Source organism: Dermacentor silvarum, chromosome 1, assembly GCF_013339745.2.
Source record: "Dermacentor silvarum isolate Dsil-2018 chromosome 1, BIME_Dsil_1.4, whole genome shotgun sequence".
Lineage (NCBI taxonomy): Eukaryota > Metazoa > Arthropoda > Arachnida > Ixodida > Ixodidae > Dermacentor > Dermacentor silvarum.
In genome coordinates this window covers 385,656,447-385,676,439 of record NC_051154.1, presented here as the reverse complement: position 1 = coordinate 385,676,439, position 19,993 = coordinate 385,656,447, and the positions used below count along the sequence as shown (strand labels likewise).

General features: G+C 50.2%; 1 protein-coding gene across 1 annotated transcript in view; it reads right to left on the bottom strand.

Annotated features, from left to right (window-relative positions):
- LOC119437512 (tetratricopeptide repeat protein 30B) overlaps positions 1-3,304 on the bottom strand; it is a 54,888-nt gene extending 51,584 nt beyond the window's left edge. Inside the window, exon 1 of the mRNA XM_049661036.1 lies at positions 3,131-3,304. Coding sequence (XP_049516993.1) covers positions 3,131-3,298 — 168 coding nt within the window. The 5' untranslated portion in view covers positions 3,299-3,304. The remainder of the gene's footprint in view (positions 1-3,130) is intronic.
- Between the last annotated feature and the right edge of the window lie 16,689 nt (positions 3,305-19,993).

Sequence of the window (19,993 nt, the reverse complement as noted above, 5' to 3'; positions counted from 1 at the left end):
TCCTCAATGCAGACTGAGGCAAAGCCCCGTTAGCATCCACTAAATTTGTGATATATTTGTATGCGGCCAATTCGTCACTATGAATAATGCTCCCCGGTTGAACATTGGCTGCAATAATGGCGCCTAGAATCGCCGCCTTCCGTCGGTAGACCTTGAAAGTCGCAGCACCCCTCTGGTTGGCAGAACATGCCGAAGACCAATGAGCCACCATCTTTAACACCGCCGTAAATTTGGCGGCTCAGCGGAAAGTTGTCGCCCGACATTAGGCGGCCTCGATTGTGCTTTTGCTCACCGAGAAGAAGGCACTCCTCAATTTGCGCTATCTCCCCGGGGACACCGAGTGGAGGTTGCGCCAGCAGCTCGTCCCTCGCGAACTTACGGGGGTAGTTCCTCTAGTCGGCGATGGCGTGCTCCGATAGAGGAAACAAGTCACCGGTCATCTCCTTCAACAGCCATATGTCTACGCTTTGGCTCAGGGAGTACGTGAGCCAAATAATTTGCTGCCTCGAGAGGTGGTCGTTCGGGCGGCCGAGGTCCGTGTTGGCGAAGTAACTTCCTTCGCCTCTCTGCCCGTGCAGTGCAGCGGTACCGTGTAACTGCAAAAACTGATTTCGGCAGCGGTGGCACCGGAAGGCAGCCCGGAGTCCATTCTGAGCCTACAAATATAATGTGACCGCTTCGCCTGCGCAGGTTGGTTGGTCCGGGTTGAATCCCAGGTGCTCGCAGGTGCCCCAGTACTCCGATGACGGCGCCTGGAGCGGGCACCCGGTGGACGAGCAGTGCTTGAAACAGGAGAGAGCTGAAGCGATCGGACGAACGTTTCCTCCGCAGCCTAGTCATACCACTCTGAGCTGGGAAAGCACAATTTGCCCCCCACGCTGTCTCCGCAGACGACGGCCTTCGCCTAACACGTCACACAGCCAGCGCACTGACGTTTTGGAAAGGGAAAAATGGCGCGAAACTCTACGTCGGTGATGTATGTGAACGGGTCTAGACGATCATATTGACGCTTACTACCGCTGGATGCGATGACACAGGCTGCTGCTGCCGTCGCCATGTTTACGAGTTCAACTCGAGGGGGGTTTCTCGATGTACGAGTTTGGCACGAGTTCGTCTGTCAATCAAAACCATAGGTCACGCCCCGCGCGAGGCATGTAACTCTTGTGCGCGCCCACCACGGTTGGGCCACGCCCAACTTATTTTTCGGCAACAGCGACGTCGTGTGGAACTGAGAGGCGTTAACAATCTTGACCGGCGAAATAAAACACGCACAACGCACTGTCGTCGGTGATGTACCGCTATCAAAAAAAAAAGCGTCGAATTTCGCGGGCTTATGCATATATCTTCTTGGGCTGTGATGGCCCCACAACACGGTTCATTGCCTGCATTCTGGCGATGTAGCGCTCAGCAAATAATTATCGGCAGGTCACTGTAGCTGCTTGCAAGGCGTCGATGCGGCTGAGCAGTGCGTAGTGTTCTCCAACGACAACGTATCGCAGCTGTCATTTGAGATGGCTGCTCTGTCATCAGTGACATATCGGGCCCGCAGTGTCACAAACATGGTCAGCGGTCAACGCAAACGCACCCAGTGCGATGGCATTTCTTCATCACAAGCACGACACACTAAACAATGCAACACCTTCCTGCGTTCGAAGTCTAATTTTCTAACTGCACACAAGAGCCCTCAACCGCCAAAATGCGATAACTGCGTTGTCGTTGCGATATTCATCTGCGATCGTTATTAGCTCAGCAGCAGAAGCAATCGGCAAGCACATTGAAGTTAACAACACACTAGAATTCTACGTACATGCGCACGGAGGCACGTTCACTGGGCAAGCGGTGGCAAGCGATGCATCACTTCGCAATGCATCGCGGAGACTTCGCGCACGCAGATAAACTGGCGCATTTTCACTGTGCTGCGTCACTACGGACCCTACAATACAGCACAGCAATTTTGCAGCGTCAGCCGTTGCCGCCGTCTCTATGGCTGGAGTGTCGTTTCAGTTGGTAAAGCGGTGGCCTTAATAACCACCTCAGTGAAAGCACCTGCGGTGAACAGCCATGCCGCAGCGCTGCGTTGCCATTCCCCTAATAGAGAGGGAATGGACAGATCATAGTCATGAATGACTTTGTGCGTCATTATCGCATCGATTTTATCAAGAATAGCACTGCAGCGCCCCTGGCGACTGCTCCTCGTATCAACTCCCTCGTGCGTGCGACCCTCTAGAATGTATCCGCTTGTAAGCTTTCGCCTCACTGTCGCCACTCGCGGCAAAAAATTTAATAATTCACTCGATGTCCGTTTGTCATCACAAATTTATAGCATTCAAAGCGAAAAACCGATACTTTAAGAAATAAAACGTTCGTTATTGTATTTGTTGTATTGTAAAGTATTCGATTGAGGGAAAGTGTAGGTACAAGAATGCACCGCATGTACCCTGTTCGCATTCGACGGAGGATAGAAAGATAATGCCCGAAAGAGGAGGCACGCCCTTGACGCGCCCGGGAAAGGCGTGGCAAGCGGCTCACGGAAAGTGTGCAGATAGACAGCGGGACAGTGTTGCTAAATTGCGATAATACGTTGATAACAATACGCGGCGCTGGCGCGTTTTGTTGCGCAGTCTTCTGTGCTTGAAGCGCGGAAGCACTGTACAGCGCAGGGTGCCCTCACGTTGTCATACGCGGCTTTATCTCGACATTTCTTTTTGCCTGCTGTTATTGCACGTTCCTTGCTATCTCCGTTCACCGACTGCCATCGAGAAAACTCGGGTAAAACTCAGGCGAAAGAGAAACTCGGCGCATCCTGCATAGCACCCCAGGTCTGGAGTTCCAGTAGGTCGTGCTTTTGTCAAATCAGGTTCCGCGGCACAGTGCAACCTCTGCTCACTTTTTCCCGGTCACTGAATGTGAAGTGGTTCAGATAGATATGCAATTTACGCTGATTATTTTCCATGCTCTGCCACCTTCCCGTAAGAACCTGACCGCTACATACTTATTAGGAAAATCAGAAAGAACAAGCTTTTTTTTGTTTCTTTTTGCGTCCCCGAAAAGTGCGCCTTTCTTATAAAGACCTAATCACTGACTGCGCTACGAATCGTAGGTTAATATTCCGCAAAAAAGAATTCCATACTTGCGCTTGGTAGTGACAAAATGCGAGCAGCGAGATCGCTGCGCGGCTGCCCAGAGCCCCCTGTCGGCGACTGCAGTCTGCCAGCGCCGAGGCAGCTTCGGTAAATCGACCTTCGCGGATTAGGCCGTAGATGACGCTGGTGTACTCGCCGTCACGAATGGGACGCATCCACGATGCCATTTCTGAAGTGCACCTGCAGGCGGGGAGAAATCTGGTGAGGAAAACAGAGCTCAATACTTCCAATGATAGGATCACTGGCCGCTTTACATTGAAGCGCTGACCTTAACACCCCACTAAGTGTGAAGTTAGTACCCTTAATTTTTATCAGACGGAAGAAAAAAATTAGCATAACCGCCTTCGCAGGTGCGTCTAGAGTCTCTGTATTTCGAGTGTGAGTGCACAGCAATTTTATTCGCGGTCGCTGCAACGGCATTCCAATGCGGGTTGTCCAAACACAGTTGTGTACTGAGACATCTAGGAATCAAAGATATATAGATGTAGAAATTTGAGGAGTAGACCAATATCCATAAAATGTTCATGAATCAAAGTCATTATGGCTAAAGCAGGTTGATAAATTACGAGAAAAGTGTAGACTATTGAGACTACTTCATTAGGTCGTGAACGCCACCTTATGTGGCCAGTGAGCCCCTGAGTTATCTTCACAGACATAGGGCAGTGCTCCTTAAAGTCACAACGCGCCAATGACAGACTAATCAACGAAATCAACTCTTTGCACAGCGATTACCCGCAGTGGTTGCTTAGTGGCTATGGTGTTGGGCTGCTGAGCACGAGGTCGCGGGATCGAATCCCGGCCACGGTGGCCGCATTTCGATGGGGGCGAAATGCGACAACAACCGTGTACTTAGATTTAGAGGCACGTTATAGAACCCCAGGTGGTCCAAATTTCCGGAGTCCCCCACTACGGCTTGCCTCATAATGAGATTGTGGTTTTGGCACGTAAAACCCCATAATTGTTTTTTTTTTGGTGCGGCGTAACAGAGTATGGGTCTCTTCGATTTTTCCTTTCTGGCTGGCCGCGGGCTGCCAGAGCCAGCCAGAGTGCGTTCGTTTTTTTCGGACTGGACGGTTCTGGCAACCCGCGGGCTGGCAGAGCCAGCCAGAGTGCGTTCGTTTTTCTCCGGCTGGACGGTTCTGGCAACCCGCGGGCTGCCAGAGCCAGCCAGAGTGCGTTCGTTTTTCTCGGGCTGGACGGTTCTGGCAACCCGCGGGCTGCCAGAGCCAGCCAGAGTGCGTTCGTTTTTTTTCGGACTGGACGGTTCTGGCAAGCCGCGGGCTGCCAGAACCAGCCAGGACGATTTTGGACTGGCGGAGTCTGGCTGTTCTCTGGCTAGCAGTCGACAAAATAGAGTCGATGAGCACTCGCCGTCATCTTTGTAGGGACTTGATTGATGTGGGGGCTTGATGACTTTTACCTCGCTCAGCCAACTGGCGCCGGTCAACTTCGGTGTTCATTATTCTAGCGTTATAGGCTTACATTCTACAACCTCGTGAAGTAGTGCAATACGAGAAGTGGCAGCGGCAAACATTTGAAGTGCGTGCGTGCGTGTGTCGTTAAGCTTCTTTCCGTGAACGGCGCGCCGCGCTCTCATGCGTGCATGCTGTGTCGTGTTCCGCACCGTTTGTATGACGCTGATTTCCACAGGTTGCGGTGCCTTTCAGATTCATTTTTTCTCTGGTGGTATACGCTTTCACCTCTCTCGCATATACGCGATGATATATGCCTTTTCTGCGGTTAGCGAAGGCGGTCGCAGCTAGCCATGCGTTCACTCCGTCTCTCCGTCAATGTTTGGGTGGATTCGAAACCGATGTAGCCGATCTGTTCTAACTAAGCTGTTGATGTTAATTGAATACATTAGTTGAATAACGACTAGACAGTCTATATAACCGCACTTATGTGCATTCGCTTAGTGCTCTCATGGTCGACCAATGCTGTTTTCGTATGAAGCTTTTCGCTGGTCACAGGCGGTGTGCGTTTTCATGAGCGAGCTGCAACCCCACCTCCTACAGCACAGGGGCAGAAGAGCAGCACCATCAGCCGAAATTACTTTCTGAAATCGAAGCCCAAGCAGGTTGGCATTAAAGTTTTTCTGTATAAGACGTATCCGATAATCCTTAGCTGCTTTTCCTTGTCTTGTCGAATATGAAGTCTGAAGACCAACTCAACAGCACCGTTGCGCAACGTGATCGCTGCGATCAGGTATTCTCGATAGAACGCCTTTCGAGGAAACGATCCCTTACACGTGATTTGGCGCCTTGGCATCGGACGCATCGGATGTTGTTTGCTGTGTGTTTGCAGGGTGTTTGCTGAGGTTGTTGACTCCTTCACGCTTACTCTCTAATGTGCGTTTAACATGTCGTGTGGTCTTGACAGGCTTTGAGAGACTATTGGGCATGTCTCACTGCATTTGGCATCGCCAATGCAAAATACATTCTATTTAGGATTATGCCGGTAAGATTACCACTGTGTCCTGCGTGCAAGGTAAGGGAACATCTAGTATCCTTAATGTGGTCTTGCAGCCGATTAACATTGGGAAGAGCAGCCCTAAGGTCCGTACTGAATATACACCAAAGACCGTCATGCCTGGAGCGACTACGCTTGCTTGTCCCATACACTAGCCCCTCTCCTGCGTACCGCGCAATGAGCGCACCTTCAAACATTCCCTAGAGACACTGGTCTCTTAATAGGGTACTCCAAGTAATTTTGTATATTGTGTTATCCACCCTACGGTTTGCATGGCCTGCCCATCCTCAGTTCTTTTGCCTCCCAAAGGAATCGAGAACTGATTTTCGAGCATTCCCCTTTTCTTGGTGTGATGGAAAGCCTACTATCGGAAGTATCTACACCAGCAACAGTTCACCCTGGAAATGTCTGAAAACATTTAAAACGTAATTGCTTGATCTGTGAAATCTCGTCTACTTACTGCGTACGGACGCCGGCAAAAGTGAAACTGATATCGATCGCGACATAAACTCAGCAAATCGAAACACGCGCAGATTAAACGGAACAATAGCTATTGTATCAAACTCTGAGATTTCGGTCTATAAGAAACCGCAACAACTTTTTATTACACTGAAATGTCGCCGACACTTTTATATTTAGCTACATTTCCAGCCTGTGACAGAATAAAACATGGTAGCCTTGATGTCTCTCCGGGTCCACAATCACTTCCGATGCATGCAAACAGCAAAGGCACAACCTTCGATATTTTTTTCGGTAACTCAGAGGCAACTGTCGTTACCTATGTGTACGACCAGTGGACGGCCGAGAAACTGTGTAATGCGAGCGCAGAGTCGCGGCCAGCCCCTCGTAGTTTGGGGCAGCCGGTGCACATCGGCGCCTGCGACGACACAAGCATCGGAGACGGCGGCGCTCCTTCAATTAATGGTTCCGCTTCCTTTAGCGCAGGCAGCGCCACTTTTAGAAATATTTCTAGATTATAAATGCACTGATAAATAGACATCATTTGCAATATTAGCTTTGTGACTTTACAGATAACAGCATTTCAAACCAACCGATGACTGCACATTTATTAAAAAATGGACACAGTTTTCGAAGGCTTAATGACACATTTCGCTGCAATGTGTCACCACACGTCATTTTTGCACGCGATAGAGTAGACTAGGTGATTATATGTTGCAGCCCCGTTTCAAAGGGCATGCCAATAAACATCATCACCATCAGCTGCGTGTCTTTCAGTGCCGATTTAAGAAGATGATTCTTTATTTAAGGGATAAATGTATGCTTGTTCCTAGCAATGTGAGTCACGATCTTTCCATCGGTTCAACAATCTCAGGACATATTTCGGATGGTTGCCGGTCCCCTAATGTAAACTGGAATATCGGCTGCCCCCGTTGGCTATAACCCACACCGATGTTTTCCTGTCACTCTATTAGAAGTACTCAATGGCGCTTTATTGAGTTACAGAATGGGTACAAAGAGAGGGTAGCGTAGCCGAGGACAGACAGTTACGCGGTGGGATGGAATTACGAAATTGGCAGGCAAAACATGAGGTTACCTGGCACAAGATGGCGGTAAGTGGAGATCGCCTTTGTCCCACAGCGGTCATAAATGGCATGATGATGATGATGTATTTGGCGTGTTGTGTGTTTTGTGCATGTTGTGTGTCTGTGACGTACATTGTGCACATAATTTCCTCTTTCATCATTTCCATCTAGAGTGGCAAGCTTGGCGTACCGCCAAGCAAACCTCTCAAACATTCATTATGGTATGGTATGGCATGCCTTCTTTGATAGAGACCTCCATTGTTTCTTTCTCTCTCCAATCGTGAATTTCTTGCAAACCAGCAAAGAAATGCAATGTGCATTGCATATTTGACTGTGCCTACAGATAAAGTTCAGAAGAAAGGTATTCGGAAATTAACGAAAAAAAAGGGGGCATTCTCACACAGCATTTTTTATTATTATTCATTCAAGCAATTGGTCGTCACACTCGAGTCAGCATTAATTTAAAAAACTGGGTTAGAAGTGATTCACGAAAGAAGCCAATTATACAGAATGTTATTGACACGTATACATCTTTATCTTTCACCGGTGGCCGCTTTCCACCGGCTAACAAATGTTAAACGTTATCGCTCGGCGCAGGACGCGCCTGTGTCGGAGGTTTCTAGAACGTTATCGATGCTTCTTTCCGTTGCCTGTTTTCACAGACGCTTATGTTATCTGATTGTGTGACCGATGCGAATTATCTAGAACTTTCTGGAAGACACTCGGGCATCAGGGATTAATCTGGAACCTTCGATGACTCAGGCTATAAAAGCCGACGCGTTTCGCCGCTGATCAGATTCCGACGATCGCCGACTGTGTTCGCCGCTATCGTTGTGCTTCAAGTGTAACTTGCTTTTGTGGGCACAGGTTCGCCCAATAAAGAATCAGTTTCGTCATTCCCAGTTTTACGACTGTTTGCTTCATCGTCACTACTACGTGACATCTGGTGGAGGTGCTTTATGTCCTTGTACCGGACCCTCCCGTCCAGCCGTGAGCCAAGCCCACACCGTCTAGAAGACGTCGACGCCTACCCCGACCAGCGAGCTAGTCGCAGGCTACTGAACCTGCCACCGGAGTACGAACCCCTACCTGAGAAGACCAAGAGGACAAAAGTCATGACCTCGGCAGCAGCTACCATGACAGCCCCTGTGCCAACATCTGCGGTCGTGATGCAACAATCCAGGGAGCCGCCGACTTTCCGCGGTTCGCCATGTGAAGACGCCGAAAGCTGGCTGGAGGCATACGACCGGGTCGCTACGTTCAACAAGTGGGACTGCGACGAAAAGCTGCGCCATGTTTACTTCTCTCTTGAAGACGGCGCCAGAACCTGGTTCGAGAATAGGGAACGTTCACTAACAACCTGGGACCTCTTCCGAGCCGCCTTCCTGGACACCTTCACGAGCGTCGTCCGTAAAGAAAGAGCTGCAGCCTTGCTGGAAAACCGTGTACAGCTCCCGAATGAGAGCATCGGTATGTACACTGAAGAAATGACTCGATTGTTCCGGCACGCCGATCCAGCTATGCCCGAAGACAAGAAAGTTCGCTTGCTCATGCGGGGAGTTAAGCAGGAGCTATTCGCCGGACTGGTACGGAATCCACCAACAACAGTCCAAGACTTTCTCTCGGAGGCTACGACGATCGAGAAAGCACTGGACATGCGCAACCGGCAATACAATCGCCGTTCGACGCCACACTACGTCGAAGTCCAAGGACTTTCCGACGACCTACGAGACACCATCAGGGCGATAGTACGCGAAGAGCTGCAGAAGTTGCTACCGTCGTCGCAGCCTCAAGTTGCTTCCATCGCCGATATCGTGCGGGAGGAAATCCAGCAATCGCTAGGACTTCCCGAATCGCCGCAACCCAAGCCGGAAGCGCTGACCTACGCCGCCGTCGCCCATCGTCAAGGCCCCCCTCCGCGCTCGCGCCAGGGCCCCGTAACGCCGCAGTTCCGACGTCCACCACCGCCGCCGCCAGCACGCCCGCCCGTCGCCCAGCGCAGCTACCAGAGGAAGACGGACATTTGGCGCGCCCCCGACCACCGCCCGCTCTGCTATCACTGCGGGGAAGCCGGCCATGTCTACCGCCGATGCCCATACCGCGAGATGGGCCTACGAGGGTTCGCCGTCAACGCGCCGCGTCCAGTGCGGGGTGAACGACCGCGCGACATTGCCGACTACCTCGCCGGAGCCCAGTGGCAACCCCGACGACCCTCACGCTCGCCGTCACCAGGCCGCTACATCTCGCCGCATCGTCATCAGTACACCGGTCCCACCCGGGGCCGATCTCCCAGCCCTTACCGGGGAAACTAAAGGCAGCAACCGATGGAGGTGCGGTTGCTGTACGACGCAATGCCGAAGATCCTCCGCCGACGACGATTCGCGAATCATTACGACGAGATACCAGCACGCCGCCTAGCAACAGCCTTGACAGCACTTCGCCGCCGCAAGAAGACCGGCCGACGCGACGTAGCAGCAGCGGAGCAAGCCGACGCAGCCGTGATCCGACGCCACGACTTAACCGTAATGCTAGACGACGGTCTACCGACTTAGACGTGCTCATCGACGGTCATAACGTCACCGCTCTCGTCGACACTGGAGCCGACTATTCCGTCTTCAGTGGCGCGTTCGCCGCCAAGTTAAAGAAGGTGAAGACGGCCTGGCAAGGATCTGATATCCGGACAGCGGGAGGCCACCTAATAACGCCGGCTGGAATCTGCACAGCCCGAGTCACGGTAAACAACCGCACTTACCCGGCGAGCTTCGTAATCCTGCAGCACTGCTCCAGGGATGTCATCCTAGGCATGGACTTTCTAAACCAATACGGTGCGGTCATCGACTTAAGATCCAGGTCGATAACGCTTTCAACGCACAACGCGCTACCACCGGATACAAGCATAAGTTACCATGCCTTGAATGTGCTTGAAGAACAAGTCACCATTCCGCCTCGCTCCAGCGTAATGATTTCCGTCGGTACCGAAGTGCCTGCAGACATGGAGGGCATCATCGAGGGCGATCATCACCTACTGCTCGACCGTGAAATTTGCGTCGCTAGAGGCATAGCTGAGCTACGTGCAGGGAAAGCAAGGGTGATGCTCACGAACTTCAGCCCTGAATACAAGCACATTAACAAAGGCACCACGGTCGCCTACATCGACGAAATAGTACAAGCCAGCAGTGCTTTCGCCTTCACGGATTCCAGTGCACCTGCAACGACGACTATAATACCTGAGCCAACTTTCGACGTCAATCAGAACCTTCCCAGGCATAAGAAAGAACAACTAAAAGCTCTGCTCCTGCAATACAAGGACTGCTTCTCGTCGTCGTCAAAAGTTCGACAAACCCCTGTCGCCAAGCACCGCATCATCACCGACGAAAATGTCCGCCCACTCCGTCAGAGCCCGTACCGAGTTTCGGCGCGCGAACGTGAAGCCATAAGGCACCAAGTCGACGAAATGCTACGCGACGACATCATCCAGCCGTCCAAGAGTCCGTGGGCGTCCCCCGTGGTGTTAGTGAAGAAGAAGGATGGAACCCTACGTTTCTGCGTCGATTATCGTCGCCTCAACAAGATCACGAAGAAGGACGTATACCCCCTCCCACGGATTGACGACGCGTTGGATCGACTCTACAACGCAAAGTATTTTTCGTCGATGGACCTCAAAACCGGCTACTGGCAAATTGAAGTCGACGAGAGGGACCGGGAGAAGACTGCCTTTATAACACCAGACGGACTGTTCCAGTTCAAGGTCATGCCGTTTGGTCTTTGCTCGGCACCTGCGACTTTCCAACGCGTCATGGATACAGTACTGGCAGGCTTGAAATGGCAGACTTGCCTTGTCTATTTGGACGACGTCGTTGTGTTTGCCTCATGCTTCGAAGAACACCTGCGGCGCCTTGAAACAGTTCTTCAAGCAATCAAAACCTCCGGACTCACGTTAAAGCCAGAGAAGTGCCGCTTCGCATATGAGGAGCTCTTGTTTTTGGGCCACGTAATCAACAAGTCTGGAGTGCGCCCCGACCCTCAGAAAACTGCGGCCATCTCCAACTTTCCTCCGCCCGCTGACAAGAAGGCAGTGCGTAGATTTCTTGGACTGTGCGCCTATTACAGGCGCTTCGTCAAGAATTTTTCACGGATCGCTGAGCCACTGACGTATCTCACGAAGGCCGACGTCGAGTTCAAGTGGGAGACGCCGCAAATCGAAGCATTTGAAGAACTGAAGCGACGCCTGCAATCGCCGCCAATACTTGCGCATTTCGACGAAAACGCCGATACTGAAGTCCACACCGACGCAAGCAGCGTAGGACTCGGCGCCGTTCTTGTGCAGAGGACTGACGGACTAGAAAGGGTTGTAAGTTACGCTAGCCGGTCGCTATCGAAGGCGGAATCAAATTATTCCACAACAGAAAAGGAGTGCCTCGCCATCATCTGGGCTACATCAAAGTTTCGCCCCTACCTCTATGGCAGGCCCTTTAAAGTCGTGAGCGACCACCACGCCTTGTGTTGGCTAGCTAACTTGAAGGATCCTTCAGGTCGCCTCGCACGATGGAGTCTGAGACTTCAAGCATTCGACATCACCGTCGTTTACAAGTCCGGGCGAAAGCACTCTGACGCCGACTGCTTGTCTCGCGCCCCCGTCGAACCACCGCCTCAGGACGACCCGGATGACGACACTTTCTTGGGACCCATCAGTGCCGACGAATTCGCCGAACAACAGCGAGCCGACCCGGAACTAAGGAGCCTTGTAGACTACCTGGAAGGCAAGACCGTCATTGTGCCGAAGGTGTTCAGGCGAGGATTGGCGTCGTTTTTCTTGCAAAACGACATTCTTCTAAAGAAGAACTTCTCGCCTCTCCGAGCCAACTACCTCCTCGTGGTACCCTCAGCATTGCGTCCAGAGGTTCTGCAAGCTCTCCATGACGACCCAACGGCTGGACACCTCGGCTTTTCCCGCACGCTCGCGAGGATACAAGAAAAATACTACTGGCCTCGCCTCTCTGCCGACGTCGCCCATTACGTAAGGACATGCCGAGACTGTCAGCGACGCAAAACACCGCCGACAAGGCCAGCCGGACTTCTACAGCCGATCGAGCCACCTCGCCGACCGTTCCAGCAGATCGGGATGGACTTACTGGGGCCTTTTCCGACGTCGAACGTCCGGGAATAAATGGATCGTCGTAGCTACGGACTACCTCACCCGCTACGCCGAAACAAAAGCCTTGCCCAAAGGCAGTGCCGCCGAGGTAGCCCGATTTTTCGTTGAGAACATCCTCCTGCGTCACGGTGCCCCAGAAGTCCTCATCACTGACAGAGGTACGGCATTCACGGCTGAACTAACTCAAGCCATCCTGCGATACAGCCAGACAAGCCATCGCCGCACCACCGCCTACCACCCGCGGACGAATGGCCTCACCGAGCGCCTAAATAAGACCATCGCCGACATGCTGGCAATGTACGTCGACGTCGAACACAAGACGTGGGATGCCATCCTTCCGTACGTGACCTTCGCATACAACACGGCCATGCAAGAAACGACGCACATGGCGCCGTTCAACCTGGTCTACGGAAGGAACCCGGCAACGACGCTTGACGCCATGCTACCGGACGTCACCGACGAAGAAAATCTCGACGTTGCCACCTATTTGCAGCGTGCCGAAGAAGGTCGACAGCTCGCCCGCTTGCGCATCAAGAACCAGCAGAGGACCGACAGCCGACACTACAATCTTCGACGACGCAACGTCGAGTACCAGCCCGGCGACCGTGTTTGGGTCTGGACTCCGATACGCCGACGAGGACTTAGCGAGAAACTGTTGCGTCGCTATTTCGGGCCATATAAGATAATCCGACGTATTGGCGCACTGGACTATGAGGTCGTGCCAGACGGCATTTCGCAATCACAGCGGCGCCGGGCACGACCTGAAGTCATCCATGTGGTGCGTCTTAAACCTTTCTACGCCCGCTGACGACATTAGGTACTTTGTTACTTTGTTATTGTTTTTTTGTTGTTTATAACGCATTGTTTTGTTTTCGCTTTCGTGCTTGTAGCATCGGGACGATGCTTTTTAAGGGGAGGGTATTGACACGTATACATCTTTATCTTTCACCGGTGGCCGCTTTCCACCGGCTAACAAATGTTAAACGTTATCGCTCGGCGCAGGACGCGCCTGTGTCGGAGGTTTCTAGAACGTTATCGATGCTTCTTTCCGTTGCCTGTTTTCACAGACGCTTATGTTATCTGATTGTGTGACCGATGCGAATTATCTAGAACTTTCTGGAAGACACTCGGGCATCAGGGATTAATCTGGAACCTTCGATGACTCAGGTATAAAAGCCGACGCGTTTCGCCGCTGATCAGATTCCGACGATCGCCGACTGTGTTCGCCGCTATCGTTGTGCTTCAAGTGTAACTTGCTTTTGTGGGCACAGGTTCGCCCAATAAAGAATCAGTTTCGTCATTCCCAGTTTTACGACTGTTTGCTTCATCGTCACTACTACGTGAGGACGTAGTAGTGTCGCCAAATCTGTTCACTTCTAGACAGATTTGGCGAAATAACTTACCGGATACAAACAGAGAAACCTTTCTTTTTTCATGAAATATATTTAATGGGAGGTATTTCCCAGATAGAAGGCTCATCCACAAATTTTTATAAGGAAATTGGAGTTGAACGAGCCGACAGTTCGGCACGCCACACGTGAATTGTCGCTTCAGATATATTGGCTACTGAGAAACCACGCCTGCTCACTTCAGCTATATCTTCCTCACTGTGTTACTAACCATTCATGACGTCGTAGTCGTTACAGTGCACACTTAAGAGGAAGATTCAGCTGTAGAGCTTCCATATAAATGTATGGGAACTAAGATATCATTTTTTTCAGGCGTTTTGAGTGTGTCTATCTGCTACGCCAGCGGGGCTGGCGGTGCCTACCAACTGGAGCCGCTGGGTGAATGCTCATGCTCCCCTTGCCAGCGCGGTCCCGGCATCGCCGTCATTCGAGCTCCGTCATCCGACACCCTCCTCTCATTCTCGCGTACCACCTGCGCCGAGCCAGCTGGCGCGCGTAAGGCGATCCTAGTATGTAGGCTGCTAAACACCGGATGATGGTTGCCTCCGCACGAACAGCGATTCAAAAGCATGTTTTCCACCCCGTGCACGCCAATCGGCTCCTGACGCTCGCAAAGAAGCTCTTGGAAAACCGCAGGTTCGTCGAGAAGTGCGCGCCAACTCGGACAGTGCGTTTCTCGTTTACTTGAGCAGCTCGAGCATGGCGTACAACTGGGGTACTACTGGGCGCAGAGGAAGGGGAACGTGTTCGCAATGGTCGAGCAGCCAGGCAAGTCCCACGTTCTTTCTAACACTCAGCATGTCCGAGCTCCACAACGAGGGCCTGATAGAAGTCCCAGAGAGAGTGAAAAAGCCGGTCGAGGCGCGCCGCCCCAGAATCGATGCCAAAGCGAGCCACCTGCAAAATGCTTCGCATAACTACGATTCCCTACAAGGAATAAGGATTATAAACAGGGATAAGGTGCCTCAGAAAGGCTGCCCAACGTTTCGATAGGAGGACCTATCTTCGTCAAAGGCGGCCTCGTCATCCTCGGCGGGTTAGTTTTAAAGGGTTAGTGGAGTGACGTCACGTCGATGTCCGCTGTGGCTGTCTGTAAAGGGAGAGACTGAAAAGAAAATGAGCGCCGGCGCTTGACTGGCTAGGCGCGGTTTCTAAGACGAGGGGACAAGAGCGGGAGAGCGAGAAAGTGACAAAAAAATTATATAAAAAAAAAGAAAACCACCGTCAGAGGGGGTTGGGGGAGCGAGAGGCGAGTGAGCGTTCGGAGGAGTCGTGGTCGGCGTGCGTTTGGGGTCCCTGAAGAGCCGGTCAGTGTGCAGGTCACAATACGAGTTGAAAGCATGACTTGAGTAGCGTAGCATCAAGGCATCGGGTAATTTTCTGGTTGACAGGGAGCAGCTTGGTCCGTCAAGGGACGTTAGCCTCACTAGTTCGCCCTAGGCGTCGTCGCGGCGGTATACAGAATTGGCGAGACCTTGTGTGGTCAAGGCGCCGAAAAAGGTATCCTGGCGTCTGGGATTTTGGACTGTCTCGGTGTGGATCTCGTGTGGAGAGAAAAACAAAAAAAAGGAAAACGCGCGTTTGAGGGAGAAAAAAAAACGGCGCAGGAGGGTGACAGTGTAGAAAAAATATAATTAGAAATTTAAACCTGGGGGGGAGACAGGTGTACTTGGAAAAGCGCTCGTCTGGTTGATCAATGCGTAAAAGCATGGAGGACGATAATCAATTGAGTGGTAGGGGAGATGCAGGGAAGAACTGGAAATGGAAGAATAGGTGAGGTTGAGGGGAAAAAAACAAGAGAAAAAAAAACCCCGCACAGGTGAGTGACAGCGGAAGAAATATAATTTGAAACATGAACACTGAGGGGACAGGTGTACCTGGAAAAGCGTTCGTATGGTTTATCAATGAGTAAAAGCATGGAGGAGGATAATAAATTGAGTGGTAGGGGAGATGCAGTGAACAACTGGAAATGGAAGAATAGGTGAGGTTGAGCATCGAGATTAGCTGGAGGTTTAACTTGTTTTGCGCCTTTCTTAATGGTATAACAATTTAAGGTTTATGTTACTGCTTTTAGCGATTCTAAGTTGCCACGCGATAAATTCATCCCCGTGGGGTGCAGGCATTTAAACTTGTGTATGAGGTATGATTCTGTATATTTTCTCTCGCGAGGTGAACGAAAATTTGTTTGTAGTATATAGAGTCTTGCTTCATCAAATATATGGCCGTGCTCATTGAAGTGGCTGACTACTGCTTTAGGTAAATTGTGTTTTGTATCTGCGCGATGGCCGTTGAGTCTCGTGTGCATTTCTTGTCCAGTCTCACCTATGTATTGCTTGTTACAAGTGGCACATTCTAGACAGTAGATTACGTTGCTTGACGTGCTGGTGAAATTCGCAGTTACCTTGTGAATGTAATCTGACGCTGTACTTTTTACTGTAGTAGTATATTGAATATGTTTGCATGTGGAACACCTGGAGTGGCCACAGGGACCGGATGTTGGCTTCGTCTTTGTCCTTAGTTTGGCGTGTACAAGAATGTCCTTGAAATTACTGTTCCGTCTGTAGGCTACTCTGGGCGGGTCGGGAAAGATCTTATTAAGTTTCTGGTTGCTGGTGAGAATTGGGTGGTATTTCCTGAGGATATTGTTCACGTTGGGGAGTGCGTTTGAGAATTTAGTAGTAAGAAGAGGCGTTGTTGTCCTTGTGATCTTAGGGCGGGGTTTGAGGACCTTGGCTCGATCAAGCTTGGTTGCAGCGGTGTAGGCTTTCTGAAGGGCAGTGCTCGGGTAGTTCCTGCTTGATAGGGTTTCCTTAAGGTGATCGAGTCTGTCTATGTAGTCATGGTTTTCAACGCAAATGCGACGAAGTCGTGTGGCTTGGCCTTTAAAGATACCTTGTTTGCAATGTCTGGGATGGTGGCTTGTATAGTCTAGGTACTGTTGTTTATCAAAAGGTTTTCTATACAGCGTTGTCTTTAGTGTCCCATTATCAATATATATTGTTGTGTCCAGAAAGTTTATGCGCTCATTTGAAGATTCCGATGTGAATTTTATTGTTGTGTGAAAAGAATTTAGGAAAGTTACAAATTTATCTAAACTTTCGTGACCATGTTCCCATATTATGAATATATCGTCTATGTATCGTAGGTATGTGTGGGGCTTGTGCGTGCAACGAGATAGGAAATCCGAGATTTCCTATCCTATTCTTCCATTTCCAGTTCTTCCCTGCATCTCCCCTACCACTCAATTGAGTATCGTCCTCCATGCATTGATCAACCAGACGAGCGCTTTTCCAAGTACACCTGTCTCCCCCCCAGGTTTAAATTTCTAATTATATTTTTTCTACACTGTCACCCTCCTGCGCCGTTTTTTTTTCTCCCTCAAACGCGCGTTTTCCTTTTTTTTCTCTCCACACGAGATCCACACCGAGACAGTCCAAAATCCCAGACGCCAGGATACCTTTTTCGGCGCCTTGACCACACAAGGTCTCGCCAATTCTATATACCGCCGCGACGACGCCTAGGGCGAACTAGTGAGGCTAACGTCCCTTGACGGACCAAGCTGCTCCCTGTCAACCAGAAAATTACCCGATGCCTTGATGCTACGCTACTCAAGTCATGCTTTCAACTCGTATTGTGACCTGCACACTGACCGGCTCTTCAGGGACCCCAAACGCACGCCGACCTCGACTCCTCCGAACGCTCACTCGCCTCTCGCTCCCCCAACCCCCTCTGACGGTGGTTTTCTTTTTTTTTATATAATTTTTTTGTCACTTTCTCGCTCTCCCGCTCTTGTCCCCTCGTCTTAGAAACCGCGCCTAGCCAGTCAAGCGCCGGCGCTCATTCTCTTTTCAGTCTCCCCCTTTACAGACAGCCACAGCGGACATCGACGTGACGTCACTCCACTAACCCTTTAAAACTAACCCGCCGAGGATGACGAGGCCGCCTTTGACGAAGATAGGTCCTCCTATCGAAACGTTGGGCCAGCCTTTCTGAGGCACCTTATCCCTGTTTATAATCCTTATTCCTCGTGTGCTACTCCATTAGTCAGCCATCTTTTTTTACGATTCCCTACAGTAAGTGGGATCTGTATTACATTTTTATACAACCACTGCATGGTATTGATGAAGGTCATTGCACTTAAAAATAAACGTTAAAATGTAGTTACTGTATCAAGTGTATTTTAAATTTATTTCATACTTTCTTTAGAAAAAGTATTTACAATTACATAATCAAAAAAGTCATGTATTAAGTTGGCAACTTTGTAATTCAACAAAAACGAAAACAATATCACAATTTTGCAAATTGCACCTAAGCGGCAAAATTGACCCATTATACACCGCTCTCATATATGCCGCCAATGTGTGAATAGTACTTTCGGACAACATTCGTAAACATAGTTAGGATTTCTTGTAAGCTGTAAATACATATGCACATTTGTCCGCCTTAGGGGCTTTAAAAGATGCAACTTACAGAATTGCGATTTATGTTTTTGTTGTAAATTTTCTGGCACTATATTTATTAACTTGCCGATTTCCAGCGATTTTCGTAAAACATTAAAAGTGATAATTTAAAATTTTGCTTCTCCGAATCGCTGGAAGTTAACTTCCTGTCTTAGTTAAACAAATGTTATTCAAATTGATCCAGCGGCTGTCTCTGACAGGCATTTCCGCGTTTTACATGTATTTGAACAGGGAAATCGCAGTTGGCCTCGAGCTAAAGATTCCTCTCAAGGACGTAGTGCTACGCGAGTTCTTGAATCAGTGCGTCCGATTTACGAAGCAGGCGGATAGCAAACGCCAAACGTCGACAAAAGCTGGCCGTCCATCCTCGAGAAGTTTAAGTATCTGTGACACATTTAGCTAAATGTCCTCAAAGCCGTGACAGTTATGTATGGTTAGGGGCGAGCTATAAGGGACGCGGGATGCTGCTACATACCAGCGCTCATCTGGACACATTGTTCGGAGTGAAGAGTGTACTCGTGACCATTGATGTAGCATAAGTGAGGTCGTATTCCCGAAAGCGGCGCTTGATGGCCTGCTTTCAATTTCACTTCCTGTTTCGGTTTACTGTCGCATTGCCACGTGTTATCTGGCGAAACGCCCACATGCATATTCCGCTTTAATCGTGCTTTGATCCAAACTGCTCAATGTTATGGAACTTTTCGGTACGGCAAATTTTTACTTTAAAAAGAATCAAATTTTGGCTCAGATTTGTATTTTGCTGTAGTATGTTCGATGCGCTAAACTAGCTTTGATTGTGTGCAAAAGAGTCTGGAATACTGAAATCTTACATTTTTCATAAATGAAATGTGCTATAAAGAAATGTATTAAGTATAGACAAGTAGTTTCTTCCAAAGGCTAAAATTGTCAAGCACGTTGTGATCAAACATTTATTTACGAGCTCTGTGTAATTACAAGGACGAGGTCTGGTTATGCTGGTATTTGATATGCGTTTTATTGCGATAGCAATTATATGGACACTTCAACCGGATTTCTGCCGTCGGCGTCGCCGTCGCCGTTGCCGACGCCGTGAGGTTCCGTATAGATTCGAAGGGCGATAAAATCGTCGCCGCGCGCCGTATGCGCGAGTGAAAGCGCGCGGGGGACGCGCGCTATCACTGAGAGCCAACGCGCGGCGGAAAGCAAACGCGATTGTCGCGCGAAAGGCCGTGGGGGTATTGGGGGGGGGAGGCGGGGCGACGCTGTGCTACGGCGCCAAATGCTTATCTTGCAACCCAGCGCAAGGGGAACTGGCAACGCAATCTCCCACGCGAAAGAAAAAAAATGCGGGGAGGCAGCGCGGGAGGGAGGGGGGGGGGGGAGCAGCTTCTACTCTGCCAACAAATACGCTTGCACTGGCTGTGGTGGCCGTCGCCCGCACCATCTCTTATCTCCACATGGCTCTGACCTTTGTATGCGCTGTGCATTCGCCGCTCAGTTTCCGTTGAAGCGATAGACCGCACGATTCTTCGCCCGCTGCAGCGGCTGCGCTTGCTGCCAGCGCTTTGAAAGTCGTTGTCTGCGGTCATTCAGTGTGATCTATTCATGTTTGCTTGTGCGCGATGACACCACGCTTGTCAATTCAGTTACAAAGTGAATGTGTCGAAGTTTATGCGGCCGATAAAACTACTCTACTATCCCTACTCAGAATAGCTCTCTACCAATTTGCTATCGCAATTGATGCTTCGGCTTTCGGGCGAAACTGCGACATTTTAATATATTTATTCCTATAACACTGACTATACAAAGCACAGTGTTGACTAATGCTGCGATT